Source organism: Scyliorhinus torazame, chromosome 21 (genome assembly GCF_047496885.1).
Source record: "Scyliorhinus torazame isolate Kashiwa2021f chromosome 21, sScyTor2.1, whole genome shotgun sequence".
In the NCBI taxonomy this organism is placed as follows: Eukaryota; Metazoa; Chordata; class Chondrichthyes; order Carcharhiniformes; family Scyliorhinidae; genus Scyliorhinus; species Scyliorhinus torazame.
In genome coordinates this window covers 16,825,851-16,851,460 of record NC_092727.1, presented here as the reverse complement: position 1 = coordinate 16,851,460, position 25,610 = coordinate 16,825,851, and the positions used below count along the sequence as shown (strand labels likewise).

Below are 25,610 nucleotides of genomic sequence, written 5' to 3'. Positions count from 1 at the left end.
TTCAGCCGGTCTGGTAGCATCTGTGGAACGGGAAACCGAGCTAACGTTTTGAGTCATGTATGGCTTCTTCTTCACGTTGTTTCTGAAAACCCCTTTAGTGCTCTGTCTCCCTGAAGGTCCATTTCAGCCCCCCCCCCCCCCCCCCCCCCCCCCCCCCCCCCCCAGTCCTCCATCCAGGCATTAAGCAGGCCATTTCCCTGTGGCTCATTCACTTCACCCTCCAACGCACTGAAGCCTGTGTTGACATTCCAGCCTTGCCAGGATAGGCTTCGCTGCTAATTGGCCTACACAGTCAGACCCCTGAGGACACAGGGGATCGGACACCTGACTACACTTCCCAACACAGGTCCTTGCCTTCTCTGCACCTACCCTTGCCAACCCCAGCAAATCATTGAGCCTTTTGTGTCACTGAAGCATCGTGTGTCGCACCACGTCGTAGCCACTGACCTCGCCAGCGACCTCTAGCCGGGTCTTTTTGGTCAGGTGGGGCGGCCCTCTCTTGCCTTCCCTGGACGTGAAAATGTGTCACCTGGCACTGACCCCCTCCACTCCCAGACACTCATCGGAGAAATGATGCCCACCTGACTCAACATCCCTCCTTCCATGAGAATGAGGGGCTGAGGCCATGACGGCAGAGCAGGGATAGTTATTGGAATCCTTCCGGGCATTTCCCTCAGCCTCCCCCACAATTCTTGACTGTCTCTTCCATTTTTAAACACGCTCCGCTGGGTCCCCATTGGAACCGGCGCCCAACGCATTCCCACCCCCTGCACAGTGCAAACCCAACCGGCGGTTCACGCTGGACAAGCCTGAATTGGCCACCCGGCGTAATATCGGGTTTGAGATGTGACCTCAACCAGGAGCAAGTTTTAGGCCCGCTTCTGGCCGCAACGCCTTCGGGTGCACCCCAAGGATGCAGTTCAGGCTCAAATCTGTGTTTCAGCTTGAGTCTGATACAGCTGCAATTCTCCAAGCTCTTTCAGGTGTGTCTTCAGTCGATTTTCTTTTTTTGTCTTCTTCCATGGAGCTGTCAGTTTCTCAGGTCGTCTTTTCTTGGGGGTTTTCCTGTCTTGTGCTCGCTGTCCGCTGCCACCATGTTTTGTCTTGTGATTGGGGTCGAGATGGGGTTCATTCGGATTTGACTGCTTCCCTGAGAAAGCTACTAAAGACCGCAGTTCTTATTTATTTACAGCTCTATGTGCATCTTAGTATCTCTACACGAGGTTAGGTGGATTGGCCATGATAAATTGCCCTTAGTGTCCCAAAGAAAAAGGTTAGGAGGGGTTATTGGGTTATGGGGATAGGGTGGAAGTGAGGGCTTAAGTGGGTCGGTGCAGGCTCGATGAGCCGAATGGCCTTCTTCTGCACTGTATGTTCTATGGTCTATGAGCTCGGATGTCTCCTTCCCTCCAGACTTCGGTTACTTGGCCGTTGACATTAGGTCATAGTTACATCAGCATCATGTGCTCCTGATGTTCACAGAATCACAGAGTTGTCACGGTGCAGAAGGAAGCCATTTGGCCCATCGTGTCTACACCAGCTCTGCAAATGAGCATTATGGCTTTGTTCCATTCTCCTGCCTTTTCACTGTAACCCTGAACATTGTTTCTATTCAAATAATCACCTAACGCCCTCTTAAAGCCTCGATTGAACCTGCCTCCACCACACCTCCGGGCAGTGCATTCCAGGCCCGAACCACTCACTGTCCCAACCTCTCCCAATCTAGCCTCATAACTGATCTTTCTTACCCCTGGTACCATTCTTGTGAACCTCTTCTGCACTCACTCCAATATACCACATCCTTCCTAATGTGTAGCCCAGAACTGTGTACACTGCTCCAGATGAGGTCTAACTAGTGTCTTCGACAAGTTCAGCACAACCTCCTTGCTCTTGTACTTTCTGCCACTGTTACTAAGTCCCAGAATACTGTCTGCTTAATTAACTGCTCTCGCCATCTGTCCTCCTGCTTTTATTTTTATAAATATAGTGTACCCAGTTAATTTTTTTGAATTAAGGGGCAATTTAACGTGGCCAATCCACCTACCCTGCACATCTTTGGGTTGTGGGGGCAAAACCCACGCAAACATGGGGAGAATGTGCAAACTCCACACGGACAGTGACCCAGAGTCAGGATCGAACCTGGGACCTCGGCGCCCTGAGGCAGCAGTGCTAACCACTGTGCCACTGTGCTGCCCCTATCCTGCTGCTTTTAATGCTTAACGCACATATACACGCAGGTCCCTCTGCTCCTGTGCACCAAGTAGAGTTGTACCCCTTGGGTTAAATTGTCTCTGCATGGTTCTTCTTGCCAAAATGAATTACCTCACACTTCTCTGCATTGAACTTCATTTGCCACCTATCTGCCCACTCCACCAACTTATCTATGTCCTTTTGAGGTTCTACACTGCCCTCCTCACAGTATTCCGAGTTTTGTAACATCCGCAAACTTTGAAATTATCCCCTGCTCACCAAGATCTAGATCATCAATATAAATCAGGAAAAGCAAGGGTCCCAATACCGGCCCTTGAGGAACACCACTACAAACCTTCCTTCAGCCTGAAAAATATCCAGCCTGCGATGCCCACATCCCATTAATAATTTTTTTAAAAATCCACTACTTCCCAGTGCCACTTGTAATTCGAATATATTCCGTATGAATGGCCTACTTTTGCTATTTTGTATGTCCATATGTAATTCACCCGCATCTTCAGAACGACATATAGAAACCGGATCAGGAGTCGGCCAATCAGCCCTTGGAGCCTGCTCCGCCATTCAACATGATCATGGCTGATCCTGTATCTCAACACAGTCTCGCACTCTCCCCACATCCCTCGACACTTGTAGAGTCTAGCAATCTATCTATTTTCTTCTTAAGTACATTGAGTGAATTGGCCTCCACAGCCTTCCGTGGTAGAGAATTCCACTGCTCCACCGCCCTCTCATATGGAGGACCGTAACATGTGTATGTGTGATTCGTTAACCCTTCATCTACGGTGGCACGGTGGTTAGCACTGCTGCCTCACAGCTATAGGATCCCGGGTTCAATTCCGGCCTCGGGTGACTGTCTGTGTGGAGTTTTCACTTTCCCCCAGTGTCTGCCTGGATTTTTAGCTATGAGGAGAGGTTGAACAAACTTGGTTTGTTCTCACTGGAAAGACAGAGGTTGAGGGGCGACCTGATAGAGGTCTACAAAATTATGAGGGGCATAGGTAGAGTGGATAGTCAGAGACTTTTTCGCAGGGTAAAGGGCTCAATTAGTAGGGGGCAAGGTTTAGAGGAGATGTACGAGGCAAGTTTTTTACACAGAGGGTAGTGGGTTCCTGGAACTCGCTGCCGGAGGAGCTGGTGGAAGCAGGGACGATAGTGACATTTAAGGGGCACCTTGACAAATACATGAATAGGGAAACGGACCCAGGAAGTGTAGAAGATTTTAGTTTAGACGGGCAGCATGGTCGGCACGGGCTTGGAGGGCCGAAGGGCCTGTTCCTGTGCTGTACTTTTCTTTGTTCTTTTGTTCCTCCGGGTGCTCCGGTTTCCTCCCACAGTCCAAAGATCTGCCGGTTAGGTGGATTGGCCATGCTAAATTGCCCCTTAGTATCCAAAAGGTTAGCTGGGGTTACTGGGTTAGGGGGATAGGGTGGAAGTGTGGGCTTAAGTAAGGTGCTCTTTCCAAGGGCTGGTGCAGACTCGATGGGCCGAATGGCCTCTTTCTGCACTGTAAAAAACTTCTATAATTCATTGTACCGGCCTGTCAGCTGGTCCATGAGATCGCAGTTGTATTTTACTGCCGGTAGCACCTTGCCCAACAAACCAATAAGTTATTTTACTCCTTTGATAATAAAAGTTTGTGCGTGGCAACTTAAAAAAAATATCTGGTTTGAAACGTGGCCAGGTTTGGAATAGCTGGATTTGAGACTCTCGATGGTATTCCGTGTCACACTGAATTGGGACCTCCTACTTTTAATGACGATGAATCATAGACTGAAGGTGCAGCTTTTGAAATGGATTGGAAGCACAGTATCGTTGAAAGTGCGAACAATCCTTTATGTACAGGAGGAGGTGACTGTTCCTGCTGACTGGACAAGTTGGATTGATGTGATCAATTATAATAAAACCAAGGAGCGAGTGCTTTATTTCCGCAAGATGTCCTTGTCGCTCCGACTTTCTGAATTGCACAGCTGCACTTGAAAAGTCTGCTACATCCAAACTTGCTTTGATTGACCGTGTTGTACAAGGTGGGCATTGTACATCGAGTCAGTAGCTCCTCGAGCAAATGGGACTTGCTGCTGATGCTTGTTTCATTCAGAAATTGTGGCGTTCCAATCTTATTTGGGAAGACAATGGCCGGGATTCTCCATTCAGGAGTCTAAGTGCTCCTGCCAGCAGATCATTGGGAGCCAGGCCCGTGTGTGTGTCTCACTCTTCAATCATGCAAATATATCTATGGCGGGAAGCTCGCCTGATTCCAGCAGAATACCGGTTTTGAGGGCAGCACAGTGGCGCAGTGGTTAGCGCTGCTGTCTCACGGCACCGAGGTCCCAGGTTCGATCCTGGCTCTGGGTCACTGTCCGTGTGGAGTTTGCATGTTCTCCCCGTGTTTGCGTGGGCTTCGCCCCCACAACCCAAAGATGTGCAGGGGAGGTGGATTGGCCACGCTAAATTACCCCTTAATTGGAAAAAAATGAATTGGGCACTCTAAATTTAGAAAATAAAAAGAATACCGGTTTCGGGCTGCTAATTTGAGCGCGCGGTCCCCATCCCAAAGCCCGGCAGAAGCCCCCCCCCCCCCCCCTGCAATGCTAAATCTGCCCTCCCTCCCTCCACCCATCCCCCCTTGCTGACAAAAAGGAGCATCCTCACCCCCCCCTCCCCCACCACGGGAATAACGGGTCACAACACGCAAGCATGAGGATGAGCCAACGCCCCACACCCCCCACACCCCATCAGTCACAGATGAAGCACAGTTGTTGCACTCTGATCTGGAATCTTCGCCCATTTATCCACTCACCATTGGGGGTGTCGGAGGAGTCAAACCCGAACTCACCAGTAGGAGGTGCAAGGAAGCGACCCAGAGCAAATCATCCTTCAAACCATTTCCCCCTTCCTTCTGGTGAAGCGAATCTGCACTTGGGCTGTGAGATACTTCCGGCCACACTTTGCTCAGCATCCCACACCAATACGCCAATCCTGCAAAGAAGATACCAATTTTAGAGCGCATAGAAAATGTGAATCATAAGCGGCTTTATTCATTCATCTGCAATAAGTGTAAAGAATTATGTAAAAGAATAATTAAACATTTGTGTTGAACTTTGGTTCAATGCTTATGAATAATCGACATTTGACACAACTGGTCCAATACTTCAATCTAACACATGGCTTTTTGGTATATTTTCAATTCAATGAACACAAATTTCAATTAGCGGCCCAGGCGGCCGGGGGAGGGGGTGGGGGGGGAGGCTCTGACATTAGCACCTCATTTGCGTTCCAGCGCAGTCTGCTGCTGCGTTTAGTTGCCTTAGCGATGTCTTTCCATTCACTTTGTCAAGGACACTGATAATGGCCTTCGAGGCTTGGGAACTATTTTGTGCCGTTTGCCCTCCTACTCTGAGGATGTGGTGGCATATTTTTGTTATGTTCAATCTTGGGTTCCAGGGCTCGTCTCCTTTTTTGTGGAGCTTGGCTTGCTTCCGCTGTGGCCAATGTTTATCTCGTTCCAAATGTCAGCAAATGAACATAAAAGAGGAACAGCCAGAGCTCCGATACTTGTAAGATAAGAGATCAGTTGGCAGGGAGGAACGTGGAAGTAATTCAATCGGATACCTCTCGTGACGTCCTTCATCGTAACTCAAGAAGTTTCAAAAAATTAATACACTGATTAAATTACCCACTTAAACTTGGTTTCACCTATTTGTTAATCTCCACGGTACTTACTGAATAACTTAACAGTTCAGCTTTGTGTAAGAAGTTTGGAGTCCATTGCATCTTTCCAAAATTGGATATTGTATAGGTGCAAGACATTTTTAAAAAACAATATAAAGAGAAAGCAAGGAAATGAGTTCGCAAGCTTTTCCTGATATTTGGGAACTTGGAATTTACAAGCACCTATCACCGTCAGACACAGAATGTGTCTCCTAATCGATCTCAGGTTATGGGCTGCACAGTAGCTCGGCCACTGTCTGTGCAGTGTCTGCACGTTCTCCCCGTGTCTGCCCGAGTTTCCTCCGGGTCCTCCAGTTTCTTCCCATAAGTCCCGAAAGACGTGCTTGTTAGGTAAATTGGACCTTCTGAATTCTCCCTCCGTGTACCCGAACAGGCGCGGGAATGTGGCGACGAGGGCTTTTCACACTAACTTCATTGCAGTGTGAATGTAAGCGTACTTGTGACACTAATAAAGATTAATATTATTATGGCTAAGAACCAATCGGACTGGTCATATCCTTTTTTCCTCGTGTGCCCGTACTGTTTGTCATGCTTAAGACCATAAGACATAGGAGCGGAAGTAAGGCCATTCGGCCCATCGAGTCCACTCCACCATTCAATCATGGCTGATTTCAACTCCATAGCCCTTAATTCCTCGAGAAATCAAGAATTTATCAACTTCTGTCTTAAAGACACTCAACGTCCCAGCCTCCACCGCCCTCTGTGGCAATGAATTCCACAGACCCACCACTCTCTGGCTGAAGAAATTTCTCCTCATCTCTGTTCTAAAGTGACTCCCTTTTATTCTAAGGCTGTGCCCCCGGGTCCTAGTCGCCCCTGCTAATGGAAACAACTTCCCTACATCCACCCTATCTAAGCCATTCATTATCTTGTAAGTTTCTATTAGATCTCCCCTCAACCTCCTAAACTCCAATGAATATAATCCCAGGATCCTCAGACGTTCATCGTATGTTAGGCCTACCATTCCTGGGATCATCCGTGTGAATCTCCGCTGGACCCGCTCCAGTGCCAGTATGTCCTTCCTGAGGTGTGGGGCCCAAAATTGCTCACAGTATTCTAAATGGGGCCTAACTAATGCTTTATAAAGCTTCAGAAGTACATCCCTGCTTTTATATTCCAAGCCTCTTGAGATGAATGACAACATTGCATTTGCTTTCTTAATTACGGACTCAACCTGCAAGTTTACCTTTAGAGAATCCTGGACTAGGACTCCCAAGTCCCTTTGCACTTCAGCATTATGAATTTTGTCACCGTTTAGAAAATAGTCCATGCCTCTATTCTTTTTTCCAAAGTGCAAGATCTCGCACTTGCCCACGTTGAATTTCATCAGCCATTTCTTGGACCACTCTCCTAAACTTTCTAAATCTTTCTGCAGCCTCCCCACCTCCCCCATACTAGCTGCCCCTCCACCTATCTTTGTATCATCGGCAAACTTAGCCAGAATGCCCCCAGTCCCGTCATCTAGATCGTTAATATATAAAGAGAACAGCTGTGGCCCCAACACTGAACCCTGCGGGACACCACTCGTCACCGGTTGCCATTCCGAAAAAGAACCTTTTATCCCAACTCTCTGCTTTCTGCCTGACAGCCAATCGTCAATCCATGTTAGTACCTTGCCTCGAATACCATGGGCCCTTATTTTACTCAGCAGTCTCCCGTGAGGCACCTTATCAAAGGCCTTTTGGAAGTCAAGATAGATAACATCCATTGGCTCTCCTTGGTATAACCTATTTGTTATCTCTTCAAAGAACTCTAACAGGTTTGTCAGCACGACCACCCCTTACTAAATCCATGCTGACTTGTCCTAATCTGACCCTGCACTTCCAAGAATTTAGAAATCTCATCCTTAACAATGTATTCTAGAATCTTGCCAACAACCGAGGTTAGGCTAATTGGCCTATAATTTTCCACCTTTTTCCTTGTTCCCTTGAACAGGGGGTTACAACAGCAATTTTCCAATCCTCTGGGACTTTCCCTGACTCTAGTGACTTTTGAAAGATCATAACTAACGCCTCCACTATTTCTTCAGCTAGCTCCTTTAGAACTCTAGGATGTAGTCCATCTGGGCCCGGAGATTTATCAATTTTTAGACCTCTTAGTTTCTCTAGCACTTTCTCCTTTGTGATGGCTTACCTTCCTTCCCTCACGTCTTAATTTTTTTTTTCCTGGGGCGCATGATACTGGAGATTAAGTCGCTTTTCTTTTTACTTTCTCCACACATGTAGTCCAGTGACTGCGCCACACCATTTCCAGTTCGTGTCAATGTCATGCTTCGGCTGAAGTCGCCCTAAGTGTCCTCAGAGGGGAGATATTGATCACAGGTACCAAGGGGGGAACGTTGGTGTACAATTCCCTGTGCCAGCCAATCCCTTATTAAAAATGAGTTTAGTTTGTTTCTGGAACTGTAAGCCTTGGCCTTTTCTTCTCCACGTTTAACATATTCACACTACAACAGCCTTGAGTGTTCTTTGTTGGTTTACTTAACGCATTGTTAGTGTTATGATGACCGTGAAGGACAAAGGGGTTTGTCAGATCGCCCCGTGGGCTACGTGGAATACGAATTCCACTCTGGAGCAGGTGAGGGCTCACCCAATAGAAGATGTATGATGGGAGTTAAAGCACGCAGTTTCTACCTAGACTGGCATCTCCGCAGGTCCCCTGGCTGGGACCTTTTTGTTGCTGTAATAAAGGGAGTTATTGTCAGTAGACTGGCCTTGGATAAGTTATTACTTTGGCGACAAGGAGCAAAAATAAAAAAATTTTGAGCAGCCTTCAGCGTTGACTTCATGGAGACTCGCCGGTAAGAAGACAGAAGGCCTCTATTCAGTAAGCTTTGACCGCATGTTCATAGAATCATAGGATTTGCAGTGCATGAGGCCGTTCGGCCCATCGAGTCTACACCGGCCCCCGAATGAGAACGGAGAAGACTGGGCCCAGTACGTGGAGCGCATGAGTTACTTCTTCCGAGCTAATAACATCGTGGGAGATGAGAAGCAGAAAGTGATTCTGCTGACAGCATGCGGAGCCCCAACATTCCGTGTCATAAAAAGCCTGACCTACCCAGATGCCCCAACTCGACGACGTTTGACAAGCTCGTAGACCGAGTGTGAAATCATATTGACACAAGGTCCTCTTTCATCCTCCAGATGTGGACATGCCGCCGTTGGACTGGGGTGAGCACTGAGGAAGGAGCAGTGCTCCGAAAGCTAGTGATTCGAATCAAACCTGTTGGACTTTAACCTGGTGTTGTTGGACTTCTTACTCTGCTCATCCTCCAGAGATACGGGTTTAACACGGCGGGGAGGACCCCGGCGGAAACCTGTCGCTGAAGTCTTTTTAATTCCGAGAACCCAACTATATATTTTTCCAATTAAGGGTCAATTTAGCGTGGCCAATCCACCTACCCTCACATCTTCGGGTTGTGGGGCTGAGACCCACGCAGACACGGGGAGAATGTGCAAACTCCACACGGACAGTGACACGGGGACAGGATCAGCTTCCAAATTGGATAGGTACCCCATGCCGCCATTAGACCTATATGCCAAACTAGCAGGTGGCCAGATGTTCACCAAGTTAGATATGAGTGACGCCTATCTTCAACTCAAAGTAGATGAGTCGTCCCGCAAATGCGTCGTGGTGAATACGCATAAGACCTATAGGAGTATACTCGCATGCCCTTCGGGGTCTCGTCCGTGGACGCCATATTCCAACGGGTAATGGAGAACATACTCCAAGGTTCACCAAAGTGGCGGTGTACTTGGATGATGTCTGGTCACAGGGACTTAACAACAAGAGCACCTGGTATACCTAGATGAGGCCTTGCAGCGATTTTCGAAAGCAGGGGTGCTTCTCAAACAGGAGAAATGTGTTTTTCGAGTGAGCGAAGTGACCTGTTTGGGCTATCGGGTGGACAAAAGGGGCAGCACCCAGTGGAGGTCAGGGCTATTCAGGAAGCGCCAACTCCAAGAAACACCACAGAATACAAATCCTTCCTAGGACAAGTCAATTTTTATGGGAAGTGCATCCCGAATTTGGCCCCCTTACTGTCTCCGCTACGCATACCTCTGCGGAAGTACTAGGAATGGTCTTGGGAGATCCATAAGAGGCCTTCGAAAAAGTGAAACACCAGCTGCTGTTGTCCAATTTATTGGTCCATTTCGACCCCTATAAGGAACTCATCCTGACATGTGGTGCTTCTCCTTACAGGGCTGGTGTGGTACCCTCACACCACTGCAAAGGTGGAACAGAAAGACCCATCGCGTGCGCATCCAGGACCCTCTTGGATGACAAGGGGAGCGACTCAAATTGAGAAGGAGGCTTTGACAGTTGTGTTTGGTACAAATAAATTTAACCAATATGTCTTTGGCAGATGTTTTGTGACCGTGACCGACCACAAGCCTTTATTGGGACTTTAAGGAGGATGAGGCAGCCCCCCTCCCATTTCTGCCTCTGCCTGGATACGTCGGGCCCTGTTAGCTGCAGCTTGTGAATATCTCTGACAGCACTGCCCTGGAATGCGAATAGCTAACGCTTTAGGGGCACACGGTAGCATAGTGGTTGGCACAATTGCTTCACAGCTCCAAGGTCCCAGGTTCGAATCCCTGCTTGGGTCACTGTCTGTGCGGAGTCTGCACGTTCTCCCCGTGTGTGCGCGGGTTTCCTCCGGGTGCTCCGGTTTCCTCCCACAGTCCAAAGATGTGCAGGTTAGGTGGATTGGCCGTGCTAAATTGCCCTTAGTGTCCAAAATTGCCTTAGTGTTGGGTGGGTTTACTGGGTTATGGGGATAGGGTGGGGGTGTCAGCTTGGATAGGGGGCTCTTTCCAAGAGCCGGTACAGACACGATGGGCCGAATGGCCTCCTTCTGCACTGTAAATTGAGTCACCACCCATTGTCCACAAGCTCGGCTCCCTTGCCGGAGTTAGACGAAGTCACGATGACCCTGAGTTTTTCGAGGAACTACCTATGTTAAAGCAAATCAAGAGCTGGACACAAAAAGATCCAACACTCAAAATTGAACCACGTGATCCTGACAGTCGTCCAAGGACATCCCTCCAATGACATGAAACCTGAGATGACCAAGGAAGCTGAAATTAGTGTTGAGGATGCTCTCATTCTTTGGGCATCCTGGGTAGTGTCTCCCCTGGGTAATGTCTACCCCCCCTCCCACACACACACACAACCCTCCACCCCACTCTAGGCAGAATTCAATCCTACTGGAGCTACAAAATGGCCACCCTGGCGTCTCTATAATAAAAGTGCTCACCAGGAGCTATGTCTGGTGGTTGAGTCTCACCTCAGACATCACGGAATTGGTGAAAGAGTGCGATTCAGGCCAGCAAAACCAGAAACTGCCTCCTTCATATTCCCAACACCCATGGGAGTAGCCAGGAAGGCCATGGGTGGGGTGCATGTCAACTCTGCTGGGCCTTTTCTGGGTTCTATGTTTCTGATCCTGGGGGATGCACACTCCAAATGGTTCCAAGCCTTCATGCAATCCAATAGGGGTGGCACAGTGGTCAGCACTGCTGCCTCACAGAGCCAGGGACACGGGTTCAATTCCAGCGTTGGGTTACTGTTTGTATGGAGTTTGCACTTTCTCCCCGTGTGTGCGTGGGTTTCCTCCGGGTGCCCCGGTTTCCTCCCACAGTCCAAAGATGCGCAGATTAGGTGGATTGGCCATGCTAAATTGCCCTTTAGTGTCCAATAGTTAGGTGGGGTTACGGGGATAGGTCTTGGGAGTGGGCCTGGGTAGGGTGCTCTTTCGGAGGGTTGGTGCAGACTTGATGGGCCGAATGGTCTCCTTCTGCACTGTAGGTATTCGATATTCCATGAGTCAATGGCATCAGTTACATTAGAACGACACTATATCACCCGTTGTCAAATGGGCTGGCAGAACGGGCAGTGCAGACCTTTAGAATCAGTATGAACAAGCAACGGCAGCGTCCATCGGGACCAAATTGGCACGGTTTTTATATGATTATCGGATCATTCCTCATTCTACAACAGGAATCACCCCAGTGGAAGTATTAATGGGATGGTGACTTCGCTTGACTCATTTTCCCAAACCTGGCAGGGAGCGTGGAGTCCGAACAAGAGAATCAGAAAATACATTCCGAATCTGTGAGATCCGGAAGAATATTCAAGACAGGCGACCTACTTTATGGGGGGAACATTGGAGATGGTCCCAGTTGGGTCCCTGGAGTTATGTTAAAGAAGACAGGACGTGTGTCGTACAAGGTCCAGCATAAGGACTCGAGGAAACATATGGAGCACCTTAGAAGTAGGGAATCCTTTCCCATACAAGCCTCACCACGGCCACAGAGGCAGTGCCGGGCTACAGCCCATGGAGAACCCTCAGTCCGTCTCCCATGATATCGTGGACTCCGGTTCCAAGATGGAAGCAGAGGAATTAGGTGCTTTGACTGTAGTAGGAATCCGCACCAGTAACTAACTCTTTGCCCCCCCCCCCCCCCCTCCGGAGGTGAAGATCACCAATTCCGGTTTGCACCTCCATATGCCATTCCAACCTCGGCAGACTTCAGGCGGATCGTGAAGAGGCGGAAGAAACCTCCTCACCATGGGAATACTGAGGGGGAAACAGACTTTTTTTTGCGGGGGGGAGGGGGGATGTTATGATGACCACGAAGGACAAGGGAGATCATCAATAGATCACCCCTGTGAGCTTCATGGAATACAAATTCCGCTATTGAGCGAGCAGAGGCTCACCCAATAGGAGATGCATAGCGGGGGTTGAAGACCCACAGTTCTGACCCAGACCGGCGTCTCCATAGATCCCCGGGCTGGGACGCAGGTGTTGAATGCTGGGTAATGGCCCTTTTTTATTGCTACAATAAAGAGAGTTGTTGTTAGTGACTGACTTTAGCAAAGTCATTCCAGTTAGTTTCAGATTTATGTGTCTTTTTTGTCTACCATCAGCTTCTTTGTTTTGTAAAGTAATGTTAGTGTCAGTTAACCATTTAATCCCTTGCTGGAACACTGCTGCTTGCATGAGTTCTTCTCCCACCTTTTGCTTTGCAAAAATATACTTTTGTTTGTAAAATATCTGAAAGAACATTACAGACATTTCAAAATGGCCATCGCACAAAGTTCAACAATATTCAAGTTTTCTGAAGTGCTTCAGTGCAATTGTGATAGATGTGATATTCCCGGTATACATTCAATGTCATGTGGTCTGAGGGGTTCGATACAATTCCCCTCCCCTCGTTCTTAGACAGCGACCTTCCCCCATTGCACTTCACAAATGTGCCCAATAAATGATCAGGAAGCAATGCCTACGTTTCTCGAGTTGGTCCAAGACCTTTTCCTCACAAAAGCAGTGAGAATGTACCTGCTAATTAAAGTTTTAATTCCCAGTGTTGCAGTTCTTTTTCTCTTTGTTGCCCCCTGCTCGATCTGCACTTATCGCCATGGAATGGTGCCCTTGATGTCCTGGGAATAGGCGACCAGGAGCCAGACCGGTTTCTTTTCCCCATGTCACAGACAATCAAAATAAGCTGGAAACCCCCTTGGTGCAGCATTGTAAGTGCTATTTGAAGCAATGCAAGTCCCCCAAAAAAGCATTACATCTGCCAGAAGTTCTCATTCCCACCAAACATAAAGACACACCTGATGCACGATCAATAACTCCAGAAGCGAGATTGGAGACAATTGAAGGCTTTAATACTCTAGATGTTTCCCCCAGCAACGCAGGTACAAAAGAAAGCTGCTGGGGCCACACAGGCTCTTATACCCCGCCTTGCAGGGCGGAGCTAACATACAAGCTTAACCAACGGGAACAAGTACATTCTCCACCAATGGTATTCCGGCATTACCAGGTACCGTAATCCTCCTAACACAGACTACCACATTCACCCCCTGTTAAAAAAAAGAGTCCGGCGGGGGTGGTGGCTTCGTATTACAACGTGGTAAAAGTGGTAGAAGTTACAGTTATGAAGGTACCCTAATACCTCCGTACAGCGTTTTGCCTTATTACATCTGAACTATTTACAACAGTAATGGGGCCGGTTGAAGAACCGATCCACCTGGGAAGGGGGCGGCTGTGGGGTGCACCAGTGGGAGGGAGGGTGGAATACGCTAGATGTTTCCCCAGCAGCGCAGGTACAGAAGAAAGCTGCTGGGGTGGCACGGGCTCTTATACCCCGCCTTGCAGGGCGGAGCTAACATACAAGCTTAACCAATGGGAACAAGTACATTCTCCACCAATGATATTCCGGCATTACCAGGTACCGTAATCCTCCTAACACAGACTACCACAACACCTTTAAATGCAGCATGGCGAAGACATGCAGCCTGTCAACATTTCAGTATTGACGAGCAGTTGTATGCTTCACTAAAGCACTCCCAAATCCAACCTCCAATCTCACCCCCTAGTGGAAGTCCAGATGTGAATGTGGATCAGGTTAGCACTGCTGCCTCACGGTGCCGAGCACCAGGGTTCGATCCCGGCCCCAGGTCACTGTCCCTGTGGAGTTTGCACATTCTTCCCGCGTCTGCGTGGGTCTCGGCCCCACAAACCAAAGATGTGCAGGGTGGGTGGATTGGCCGCGCTAAATTGGAAAATAAAATAATTGGGTACTCCAAATGTATTTTTAAAAAGGATTACTATTTGGAATCTTAAGTGGAATTCCTGGTACTCTTAAGGGTTACCGTTTTCAGGCCGATTTAACAATGTACAGTTTTAACTTTGAGAATGAATTGCTACCTGGTGCAGTAAGCTTATTCAGACTACCAAAGTATAGAATTAGAATTTTACCTCAAAGCTTTCCTCTTCTGACTGAACGTTGTGATTTTTTGTTTGTGAAGGTGAGTGGATTACTCACTGAATCAATCTTGGCTTCCCATGTTCCGGATGGAGAATTGTCCCTTGATTGGAGTTCCTCCCACAGAGTAGATTGCCAGAGTGGGAGTCATTCACTAGTTATTTCATTGCGGCAAATGATGTGGTTGCAATTTTGACAAAGATTGTCTCAATAAAAACCCACAGCAACTGCAATGTCTATTGTACCTTGTCAAAATACTACATCAGGATGAAAGTTTGACGATGCTGCATTATATTTTGCTGAAGAATACTTGAGGGAAGGATTACTTCTGGTTTTGAATCTGTGCCTATTATGCGGTCGTTGATTATAAATGGTTGTGGAAATATTGGATTAAAGTCAGGGAAGAAATTCTGGGAGCCTCTGTGGCTCAAATATAATTCATAAAACAGCAATAACTTTGTGGCCTAAAGGTGTAGACTAGATTAAATACAGCACTACCATTGCAATGGATAATTCACCTGAAGGTAGCTGCTTTATGGATATTTGTGAGGGATGATTAAACCGTGGACACTTTCTTATTCTTTCTGTGCATTCCCTGGCCTGCACCAATGTTATACCCTGTGCCATCTCCAAACACTCCACCACTGGTGACTGTGCTTTAAGCTTAGGCCCCAAGCTCTGGGTTTCCGTGCACAAAACATTGCACCTCTCGCCCTACTTCTGCTCCATTCCATCACTCCTGACCTAACTTTAGGGACCTGCCCTAATATAAGAACAAAATAAATAGGAGCAGAAGTCGACCATTCAGCCCTTCAAACTCGCTCCACCATCCAATGAGATCATGGCTGATCTTCAACTTCAACACAATTTTTCTTGCATTACCCCCCGTAACCCCTGACGTTTGAGGTGTGCAGAAATCTGTCGGTCTCATTCTTGAATGACCTAGCCTGCACGGCCCTCTGGGGCAGAGAGTTCCAAAGATTCACCACCCTCTGAATGAAGAAATTCCTCCTGCCCATTATTCTGAGACTTTGTCTCCTGGTTCTGGAGCCCTCAGCTAGAAGAACCATCCTTCCTGCATCTACCCTGTCGCGCTCTGTAAGAACTTTGTATCTTCGAATGAGGTCACCTCTCATTCTTTTAAACACAAGCGAACAATAGCCCAATCTTTTGAATCATTCCTCATAGGACAGTCCCTCCTTCCCAGGAATTAGTTTTGTGAACATTCATTGTGCTCCCTCTGTGGGAAGTATATCTTTCCTTAGGTAAGGAGACCAAAACTGCACACACCACTCCCGGTGTGGTCGCACTAAGGACCCATGTAATTGCCGTAAGACACCTTTACTCTTATACTCAAATTCTCATGTAATAAAAGCCAGTATATCATTTGCATTCTTAGCTACTTGTTCCTTATATGGGTCACTATTGCGTTTTGTTTGATGTTACTCCTCTGAAGTGCCGTGAGATGTTTTACTATGTAACAAGTGTTGCATAAAGACAGGATTGTTATAAAACACTGGCTAATCGTTAGAAATAAATGATTCTGTTCAATAGAATCCCTGCAGTGCAGAAGGAAGCCATTTGGCCCATCAAGTCTATACCAACCCTCCGAAAGAGCACCCAACCTAGGTCCACGCACCCGCCCTATCCCCGTAACCCCACCTAACCTACACCTCTTTGGATACTTAAAGGACAATTTAGCACGGCCAATCCACCTAACCTGCACATCTTTGGATTGTGGGAGGAAGCCGGATCACCCGGAGGAACCCACGCAGACACGGGGAGAACGTGCAGACTCCACACAGGCAGTCACCCAAGGCCGGATTTGAACCCGTGTCCCTGCCGCCGTGAGGCAGCCGTGCTAACCACTGCGCCACAGTGCCGCCTACGTCCATGTCAATCAGAAGCCAATTTGAATGCTTGCAAAAATGAACAAGTTCCTCTCTGGAACATAAATAGGAGCAGTGGAGTACCACAAGGATCTGTTCTGGGGCCGTTGCTGTTTGTCATTTTTATCAATGACCTAGAGGAAGGCGCAGAAGGGTGGGTGAGTAAATTTGCAGACGATACTAAAGTCGGTGGTGTTGTCGATAGTGTGGAAGGATGTAGCAGGTTACAGAGGGATATAGATAAGCTGCAGAGCTGGACTGAGAGGTGGCAAATGGAGTTTAATGTAGAGAAGTGTGAGGTGATTCACTTTGGAAGGAATAACAGGAATGTGGAATATTTGGCTAATGGTAAAGTTCTTGAAAGTGTGGATGAGCAGAGGGATCTAGGTGTCCATGTACATAGATCCCTGAAAGTTGCCACCCAGGTTGATAGGGTTGTGAAGAAGGCCTATGGAGTGTTGGCCTTTATTGGTAGAGGGATTGAGTTCCGGAGTCAGGAGGTCATGTTGCAGCTTTACAGAACTCTGGTACGGCCGCATTTGGAGTATTGCGTACAGTTCTGGTCACCGCATTATAGGAAGGACGTGGAGGCTTTGGAGCGGGTGCAGAGGAGATTTACCAGGATGTTGCCTGGTATGGAGGGAAAATCTTATGAGGAAAGGCTGATGGACTTGAGGTTGTTTTCGTTGGAGAGAAGAAGGTTAAGAGGAGACTTAATAGAGGCATACAAAATGATCAGGGGGTTGGATAGGGTGGACAGTGAGAGCCTTCTCCCGCGGATGGAAATGGCTGGCACGAGGGGACATAGCTTTAAACTGAGGGGTAATAGATATAGGACAGAGGTCAGAGGTAGGTTCTTTACGCAAAGAGTAGTGAGGCCGTGGAATGCCCTACCTGCTACAGTAGTGAACTCGCCAACATTGAGGGCATTTAAAAGTTTATTGGATAAACATATGGATGATAATGGTATAGTGTAGGTTAGATGGCTTTTGTTTCGGTGCAACATCGTGGGCCGAAGGGCCTTTACTGCGCTGTATCGTTCTATGTTCTATGTTCTATGAGTAGGCCATTTGGTAAAGCAAGAACAGTTTATTTTAACCTTAAGGTAGGCTATCGATGGCAATGTGGTATTAATCAAAAAGTTATGACTTGAAATCTAAAACAGAACCAGAGGTTGCTGGAAATGCACGACGGGGCAGTTAGCACCCAACAACCTCAGCTCCTCAGACGGGCATCTTTCTGCCTGACGTGGCATTTTGTGCCATTAATTCTTTCCTCAGAAATCCTGTATTACGGGTTGTCAGCTCTTCAACAACCACGCCTACACAGTCATTCAGCGGGTCCGGCTACAAGGATGCAAAAGCTGTTTGAGTGCCTGCCAAACGTTTGGTCTCTAAATTACTCTGTGGTGGGAGAAAACAAAAGTAGGCTGGCATCAAACACAAATCAGCTTTATGCCCGAATTAAGCAATGCAGCCAGTTTGGAGCCAGATAGTCTGTGGCTCTATGTTTGGCCCACTCCTTCCCTATAGTGATGGGAGCTGTGCCTATTCTGGTTCACCTCCCCTTTCAATGTGAGACCGGCTATTTACACAGTTAACCACAGGGCAGCTTTCACAGATCACTTGACCGGCAAAGAAAGGAGGAAGGTGGCAGAAAGATCAATGCAAGCATGATAAACGATACTGACTGAAGTAAAGACGAGGCTGGCTCCAGCAATTGTGTCGGGGCCAATTCATTCGTCCAACTTTGCAGTGCATTTTGGAGGCCGGCCAGTGGAATTGTAACCGCGCCGAAATAGTGCTAAAGAATTGTGGTTTCTGAAACCATTTGAGACAATTCTAAGAGAACATAGCTTCGGGGAAGCCTTACCTTTCTCGAACCTTTTATTGCAATCCCTTCAGTTTGGTGCTTCCGACATGTTCTAAAACAACAAAACACACAATAAAAGGGAATTCTCTATCTTGACAATAGGCCAAGGTTTGCCTTGGTTTTAAGCAGGTTTATTTCGAAAGACGATCTCTTGCATTTTACTCGCTTCCACAACAAAACTTCACTCTGTCCGAGCGTTTTTAATATGCAATTTCCAATGCTAATCACCTGAAAGAAAAATAATCTTTCCGAGATTCAATTTATTTTGTGCCTTTCACAACAGCCGGACGCCCCCAAAGATCAATCTATTATGGAATCTGTGGGGGATATCTTGGATACTGGCATGACAATTGGCATGGCGACACATATGGGATATTATCCCTGACTGTGTGCCACCTGCATATTAATAGCTTGCAAGTTCCTGTTACAGTAGACACATATGCTTTCATTTTTTAACAATGTTTTTAACGATGTTCGCATTGTTGGCAAGACCAGCCTTTATTGCACATCCCTAATTGCCCTTGTGAAGTTGGTGCCGGGCCACCTTTTCAAACTGCTGCAGTCGGTAGCACAGTCGGGCAGCAAGGTAGCACGTTGGGCAGCACTGTTGCTCACAGCGCCAGGGTCCCAGATTCGATTCCCGGCTTGGGTCACTGTCTGCGTGGAGTCTGCACGTTCTCCTTGTTTCTGCGTGGATTTCCTCCGGGTGCTCCGGTTTCCTCCCACAAGTCCCGAAAGTCTTGCTGTTCGGTGTATTGGACATTCTGAATTCTCCCTCAGTGTACCCGAACAGGCGTCGGAGTGTGGCGACTATCATGATATTCAGATAAACATCACGGTGCAAACACACATACACACTGATGGACAGGTCAACGGACCAATCAATACACACACAACATCACAGCCAATCACGAGCAAGAGCACACGCACTATAAAACGGGGAACACCACAGTTCCCGCTCATTCCAGCAGGAGACAGCTCAGGGCACAGAGCTCACAGCAAGCCACTCAGACACATATCATGTGCTGAGTGCCTCGCTAAGATAGTGTTAGGGCTGGGTCCACAGGTTAAAGGGTAAAGAACGAAACACAGTCATAAGTTTACAGATGTTGTTATTGATAGTAATAAAACAGAGTTGTACCATCTGCAACCATGTTGGTTCGTCTATATAGCGGAACACCCAACACGACAGCGACTAGGTGCTTTTCACAGTAACTTCATTGCAGTTCTAATGTAAGCCTACTTGTGACATTAAAGATTATAAATATGGTGTGGATGTTAGGAAGGGAGTGCCAGAGCTTTGTTCATTGAGCACACGGACATCACAGATATCAACGTGGAGGCAGTGGCACAGCGGTAATGTTACTGGACAAGCAATCTAGACGCTCTAGGGACATGGGTTCAAATCCCTATGGCAGCTAGTGGAATTTGAATTCAATTCCTAAATCTGAAATTAAAAGTTATGACCATTAAACTACCATCAATTGTTGTAAAAACCCATTATAGGGCAGGAAATCTTCCGTCCTTACCCACTCTAACCTACATGTGACTCCAGACCCACAGCAATGAGATTGACTCGTAACTTCCCTCTGAAATAGCCTAGCAAGCCACTCAGTTCAAGGGCAATTAGGGATGGGCTACAAGTACTGGTCTTAAAGCAACACCCTTGAAAGAATAAAGGATCACTGTTAGGAAACCAACAGGAATAAGAAAATAACTCTGGTTCTCTGAACAGTGAGGGTATGTAGGGAAAATGTACCCTGAACAAACGTGAACTGAGAAAGGACTTCATCGTTCACTTAATTGATGCCTGCAGTTGTTCCAGTTACACAGGCAGACGGCGAGGATCAGTACTGGCAATGCTTAATTGATAAGAATCTGACACTCCTGAATCTTCTTAATGCTTTACACATATATTGATCTCTGAAAATGGAAGATGTTGGACTAACCACTCTTGAGTAAGTCTCAGAAAACAATACATGTTCAAACGATCGATAAATTTAACACAACATCTTGTAAGCTCTCGGCGATGCTCCTGTTTCCGCAGTCTGAGCATGCTCTGTTATGCATGCTTTAACACCAAGTTATCTGCCTTTTTATGCTCACTGCTGTCAGTTACTCTACTGCAAAGTGACGTAAAGACAGCTTAAAAGGGAGCAGACTGTCTCTGAGTAGGTTTTCGTTTGTGCTGATGTAGCTAGCTTACATACAGGCAGAATAGATGCACCCCAATTTGAGCATTAACCTTGTACAAGCTAAAGTAAAGAGGGGATGGGAAGAAAACCCAGAATGTTTTACATCTCCATTTTTTTTCTCCAATTTTCCCACTCCCCACCGCGACTGCCTTCAATGCTTTATAACTCCTGACAGTTCAGTGTGTGCTGAACCTGCAAATGTACATTTGGAAGTAAAGTCAATGAAGAGAAGGGGCACATTTCTCTAGTGCATCTTCTGGAATTTGGTTGCATTTGGAAGTTTCGTTTTTGCTTGGCAGATTATTTCAAACATCTTTCCTGCTATTTTTTAAGTGTTTTCCATTCACAAAGGAGGTGCCAAAGTTAAGAAAAAGATTGAATATGTAGGACATACTTTCTGGAGTAGGAATCATAGAAATTTACAACATGAAAGGAGGCCATTTGGCCCATCCTGCTCACACTAGCCGACTAGCTACTAGCTAGCGTAATCCCACATTCTAGCTCATGGTCAGTAGCCTTACAGGTAACAGCACTTCAAAAGCATGTCCACATACTTTTTAAATGTTACGGGGGTTTCTGCCTCTACTACCCCTGCAGAAGGCGACTTCCTGATGCCCTCTGGGTGAAAATATCTTGCGTAAAGCTTCGGCCATCTTGCACTAGGAATCAGTTTTGTTACTTTTTAAATGTAACCCTTTTTTGACATAAGTGTCATCTACCTTGAGGGACTGGTCGATAAGAAACTGGAGTCATGAATCCACCCACCCACGGGGATGGGGAGAGGTAAGCAAAGAGGGAAAACACCAGCAAGTCCAGTAAGCAGAGAAGGAAAAATCCAGACGGTTCTGTGGGGCGAGGAAGAGAGAGGGAAACAGACCTTGTTGCAGCTGATGGCTTGTATCATCGTCAGTTATTGTTAAGTACAGTTTTATGTACATGACCATTTTGCAGCTTTGTCTGTGCAAAATTAAAGATCATGTCATCTGGTACTCCACGCCTCGCACGATAACTTTTTTATTATTTGGCATTACACAAAACTGAGACCATGGACGTCATTCTCCGACCCCCCGCCGGGTCGGAGAATGGCCGTTGGCCGCCGTGAATCCCGCCCCCGCCGAAGTCTCCGGTACCGGAGATTGGGCAGGGGCGGGAATCGGGCCGCGCCGGTTGGCGGGACCCCCCGCTGGATTCTCCGGCCCGGATGGGCCGAAGTCCCGCCCAGAAATTGCCTGTCCCGCCGGCGTAAATCAAAGCTGGTATTTACCGGCGGGACCAGGCGGCGTGGGTGGGCTCCGGGGTCCTGGGGGGGAGCGCGGGGCGATCTGACCCCGGGGGGTGCCCCCACGGTGGCCTGGCCCGCGATCGGGGCCCACCGATCCGCGGGCGGGCCTGTGCCGTGGGGGCACTCTTTCCCTTCCGCCTCTGCTACGGCCTCCACCATGGCAGAGGCGGAAGAGACTCTCCCCACTGCGCATGCGCGGGAAACTGACAGCGGCCGCTGACGCTCCCGCGCATGCGCCGGGAAACTGTCAGCGGCCGCTGACGCTACCGCGCATGCGCCGCATTTCCGCGCCAGCTGGCGGGGCAACAAACGCCATTTCCGCCAGCTGGCGGGGCGGAAATCCCTCCGGCGTCGGCCTAGCCCCTCAATGTTGGGGCTAGGCCGCCAAAGATGCGGAGCATTCCGCACCTTTGGGCCGGCGCGATGCCCGTCTGATTGGCGCCATGTTTGACGCCAGTCGGCGGACATCGCGCCGTTGGGGGAGAATTTCGCCCCATATTCTTCGGATGTCCAACATGAAATTTTGGAAGGTCTAATGCAGGTAGGGAATATACAGTGAATGGTAGAACCCTCAAGAGTATTGAAAGTCAAAGAGATCTAGGAGTACAGGTCCACAGGTCACTGAAAGGGGCAACACAGGTGGAGAAGGTAGTCAAGAAGGCATACAGCATGCTTGCCTTCATTGGCCGGGGCATTGAGTATAAGAATTGGCAAGTCATGTTGCAGCTGTATAGAACCTTAGTTAGGCCACACTTGGAGTATAGTGTTCAATTCTGGTCGCCACACTACCAGAAGCATGTGGAGGCTTTAGAGAGGGTGCAGAAGAGATTTACCAGAATGTTGCCTGGTATGGAGGGCATTAGCTATGAGGAGCGGTTGAATAAACTCGGTTTGTTCTCACTGGAACGAAGGAGGTTGAGGGGCGACTTGATAGAGGTCTACAAAATTATGAGGGGCATAGACAGAGTGGATAGTCAGAGGCTTTTCCCCGGGTTAGAGGGGTCAATTACTAGGGGGCATAGGTTTAAGGTGAGAGGGGCAAGGTTTAGAGTAGATGTACGAGGCAAGTTTTTTTACACAGAGGGTAGTGGGTGCCTGGAACTCGCTACCGGAGGAAGTGGTGGAAGCAGGGACGATAGTGACATTTAAGGGGCATCTTGACAAATACAGGAATAGGATGGGAATAGAGGGATACGGACCCAGGAAGTGTAGAAGATTGTAGTTTAGTCGGGCAGCATGGTCGGCACGGACTTGGAGGGCCGAAGGGCCTGTTCCTGTGCTGTACATTTCTTTGTTCTTTGTTCTTTGAAACTGTAACATAAATTCTGGATATATGGAATGGTTGTAGGCCATTTGGCATGTCATGTACATGCCTATTTGCAAGAGTAACTCCGCTTGTTCCACCTTTTCGCCAGAGCCCTGAAAATATTTTCTCTTTCGGTAATTATCCAAATCTCTTTGGAAAGGCACTCAAGAGCAACAATTTGCATTTATGTAGCACCTTTAAGCGTCCTAAGACGCTTCACCAGACACCATTTGCCACCCAGTCGCAAAAACAGGCCAAAAGGAGCTCTGGCTTATTGCCCCTGTGGCACCTCAGTCAATGCAGCACTCCATCAGCACTGTTCAAATGAGTTGGTCTCGATTATGTGCTAAAGTCCTGGGGTGGAACTTGGAACTGTCACCCTCGTGATTCAAAAATACATTACTGGCTGAATATAGCTGGTGATACAATTAGATATGTGTAATTAATGATATTCTTTGAAAAGGGTGCAATAATACGGGTTTAAAGTAGTACATTTAACATGTTATTCTATCAGTATTACAAGCAAGTTTATCTGTTCCACACAGAGTTTTCAGAGGTGGGTCTAAAACACTGTTGGCAATGACTTTCTAGCCTTCCATCAAACGCGGCTCAGTGCTGGGATCACGGGAGGGTTGAATTTGCCCTTTAATGTTGAGAATTACTGCAGCATATTTCAACTTGATCTTCTCAGGTTGACATCAAACAGTGCCATTACTTGGTTGACCTCGACAGAGAGACAGAGACTCCACGTGAGCCAAGATATTCTGCAAACAAAGAAGAATGGATGATCATAGCATACAAACCATTCTTGGATGTCACACGGTGAGCTGGTATTCGTTTAAACAATTAAAACTGTTAGCTTTTACTAATGGAACTTTGACACGACAAATGGTGACGTTCCGTGTCCGTGAAACTGTTTATCGTGACATAATTAAGACCGCAATAAGTAGGCAAGGCAACTTGACTTGATATTATGTGAGAACTGGCATGGTTCTCTACATTTTTACACGCTGTGTTGTCCAACTAACACAGTTAGTTCACTCCCAGAGGGAGTGAAAATGCAGTTTCCAAGCAATAACTTGCCCTGAAGCTAAGCAACAAAATCACATTGAGGTTTCCAAGTCTCTTGTTTTTATATCTACTATCTGTGTTGCTGTAAGCCTAGTGGACATTTATACTTTTAATTTATTCATTCATGAGATTTTGGGTATCGCTGACTCGATCAACATTCGCTTATCATCCGTTCTTGCCCTTGAGAAGGTGGCAGTGAGCTGCCTTCTTGAACCGCTGCAGTCCATGCGCTGTAGGAACACCCACAGTGCTGCTACTAAGGGACTTCCAGGAATTTGACCCGGCAGCTATGAAGGGACGGTGCAAGTCAGGATGGTGAATGGCTTGGAGGGGAACTCGCAAGTGATGGTGATCCCGTGATCCGCTGCCCTTTTGTTTCCAGGTGGTAGAGACGTGGGTTTGGAAGGTGCTGTTGTTAAAAGCCAGCAAATTGAGTTCCCATACTTAGATTTATGTCAAAGTCGTGCATCATTTTTGACAATCCTGATTGGTTTTCAGGTGGTTACTCCTAACTTACTGCTCTCTACATTCTAGGTTATCGGCTAATATGTTGCTCCACTTTCACTGGCAGCAGTACGCCAAGAACAATCTGTATTATACCAGTGGGAGCATTTGCCTTAACAATGGTTTAACAATGTCTTGACTCCCAGAGTGCTTTAACGCAGCAAACTGAACCGCAAAGTACCTCATCCAATGTATCTCACAGGGTGAACTTTTGATTTTAATTGTGTTTTGTTGGACATTGATGATCTCACTGAGTTCTGCTCAAATATTTTCTCGCATTATCTCAAAGGATAACAGTGGGCAGAGAGGGTGAAACACAAAGCCACAACCTCCCTAACCCCAGCAACACTTGACAGAGCTAGAGATAAAAGAGGAGCTGGCTACAATGTGGATCCTGGTCTGGAGGGTGTTAGCTATGAGGAGAGGCTGAATAGACTCGGATTGTTTTCATTAGAATGACGGAGGTTGTACAAGATAGAGGTGTACAAGTTTATGAGGGTCATGGATAGAGTGGGTGGGCATGGATAGAGTGATGGTGATCCCTTTTGTTTCCAGGTGGTAGAGACGTGGGTTTGGAAGGTGCTGTTGGAAAAAGTCAGCAAATTGAGTTCCCATACTTAGATTTATGTCAATGACGTGCATCATTTTTGACAATCCTGATTGGTTTTCAGGTGGAAGGTGGAGGGGTCAACCATCAGGGCGCATAGGTTTAAGGTCCGTGGGGCAAAGTTTAGAGGAGATGTGCGAGGCAGGTTTTTTACACAGATGGTG

General features: G+C 47.5%; 1 protein-coding gene across 5 annotated transcripts in view; it reads left to right on the top strand.

Moving 5' to 3' along the window:
• Nucleotides 1-25,610, top strand: part of alg9 (ALG9 alpha-1,2-mannosyltransferase) — a 308,329-nt gene that overhangs the window by 131,690 nt on the left and 151,029 nt on the right. For 4 of the 5 annotated variants that reach the window (XM_072486567.1, XM_072486569.1, XM_072486568.1 and 1 more), the window contains exon 14: nt 23,956-24,086. The exons of the other annotated variant lie outside the window; for it this stretch is intronic. In XM_072486567.1, coding sequence (XP_072342668.1) covers nt 23,956-24,086 — 131 coding nt within the window. The remainder of the gene's footprint in view (nt 1-23,955; nt 24,087-25,610) is intronic. 5 annotated transcript variants of the gene reach the window in all.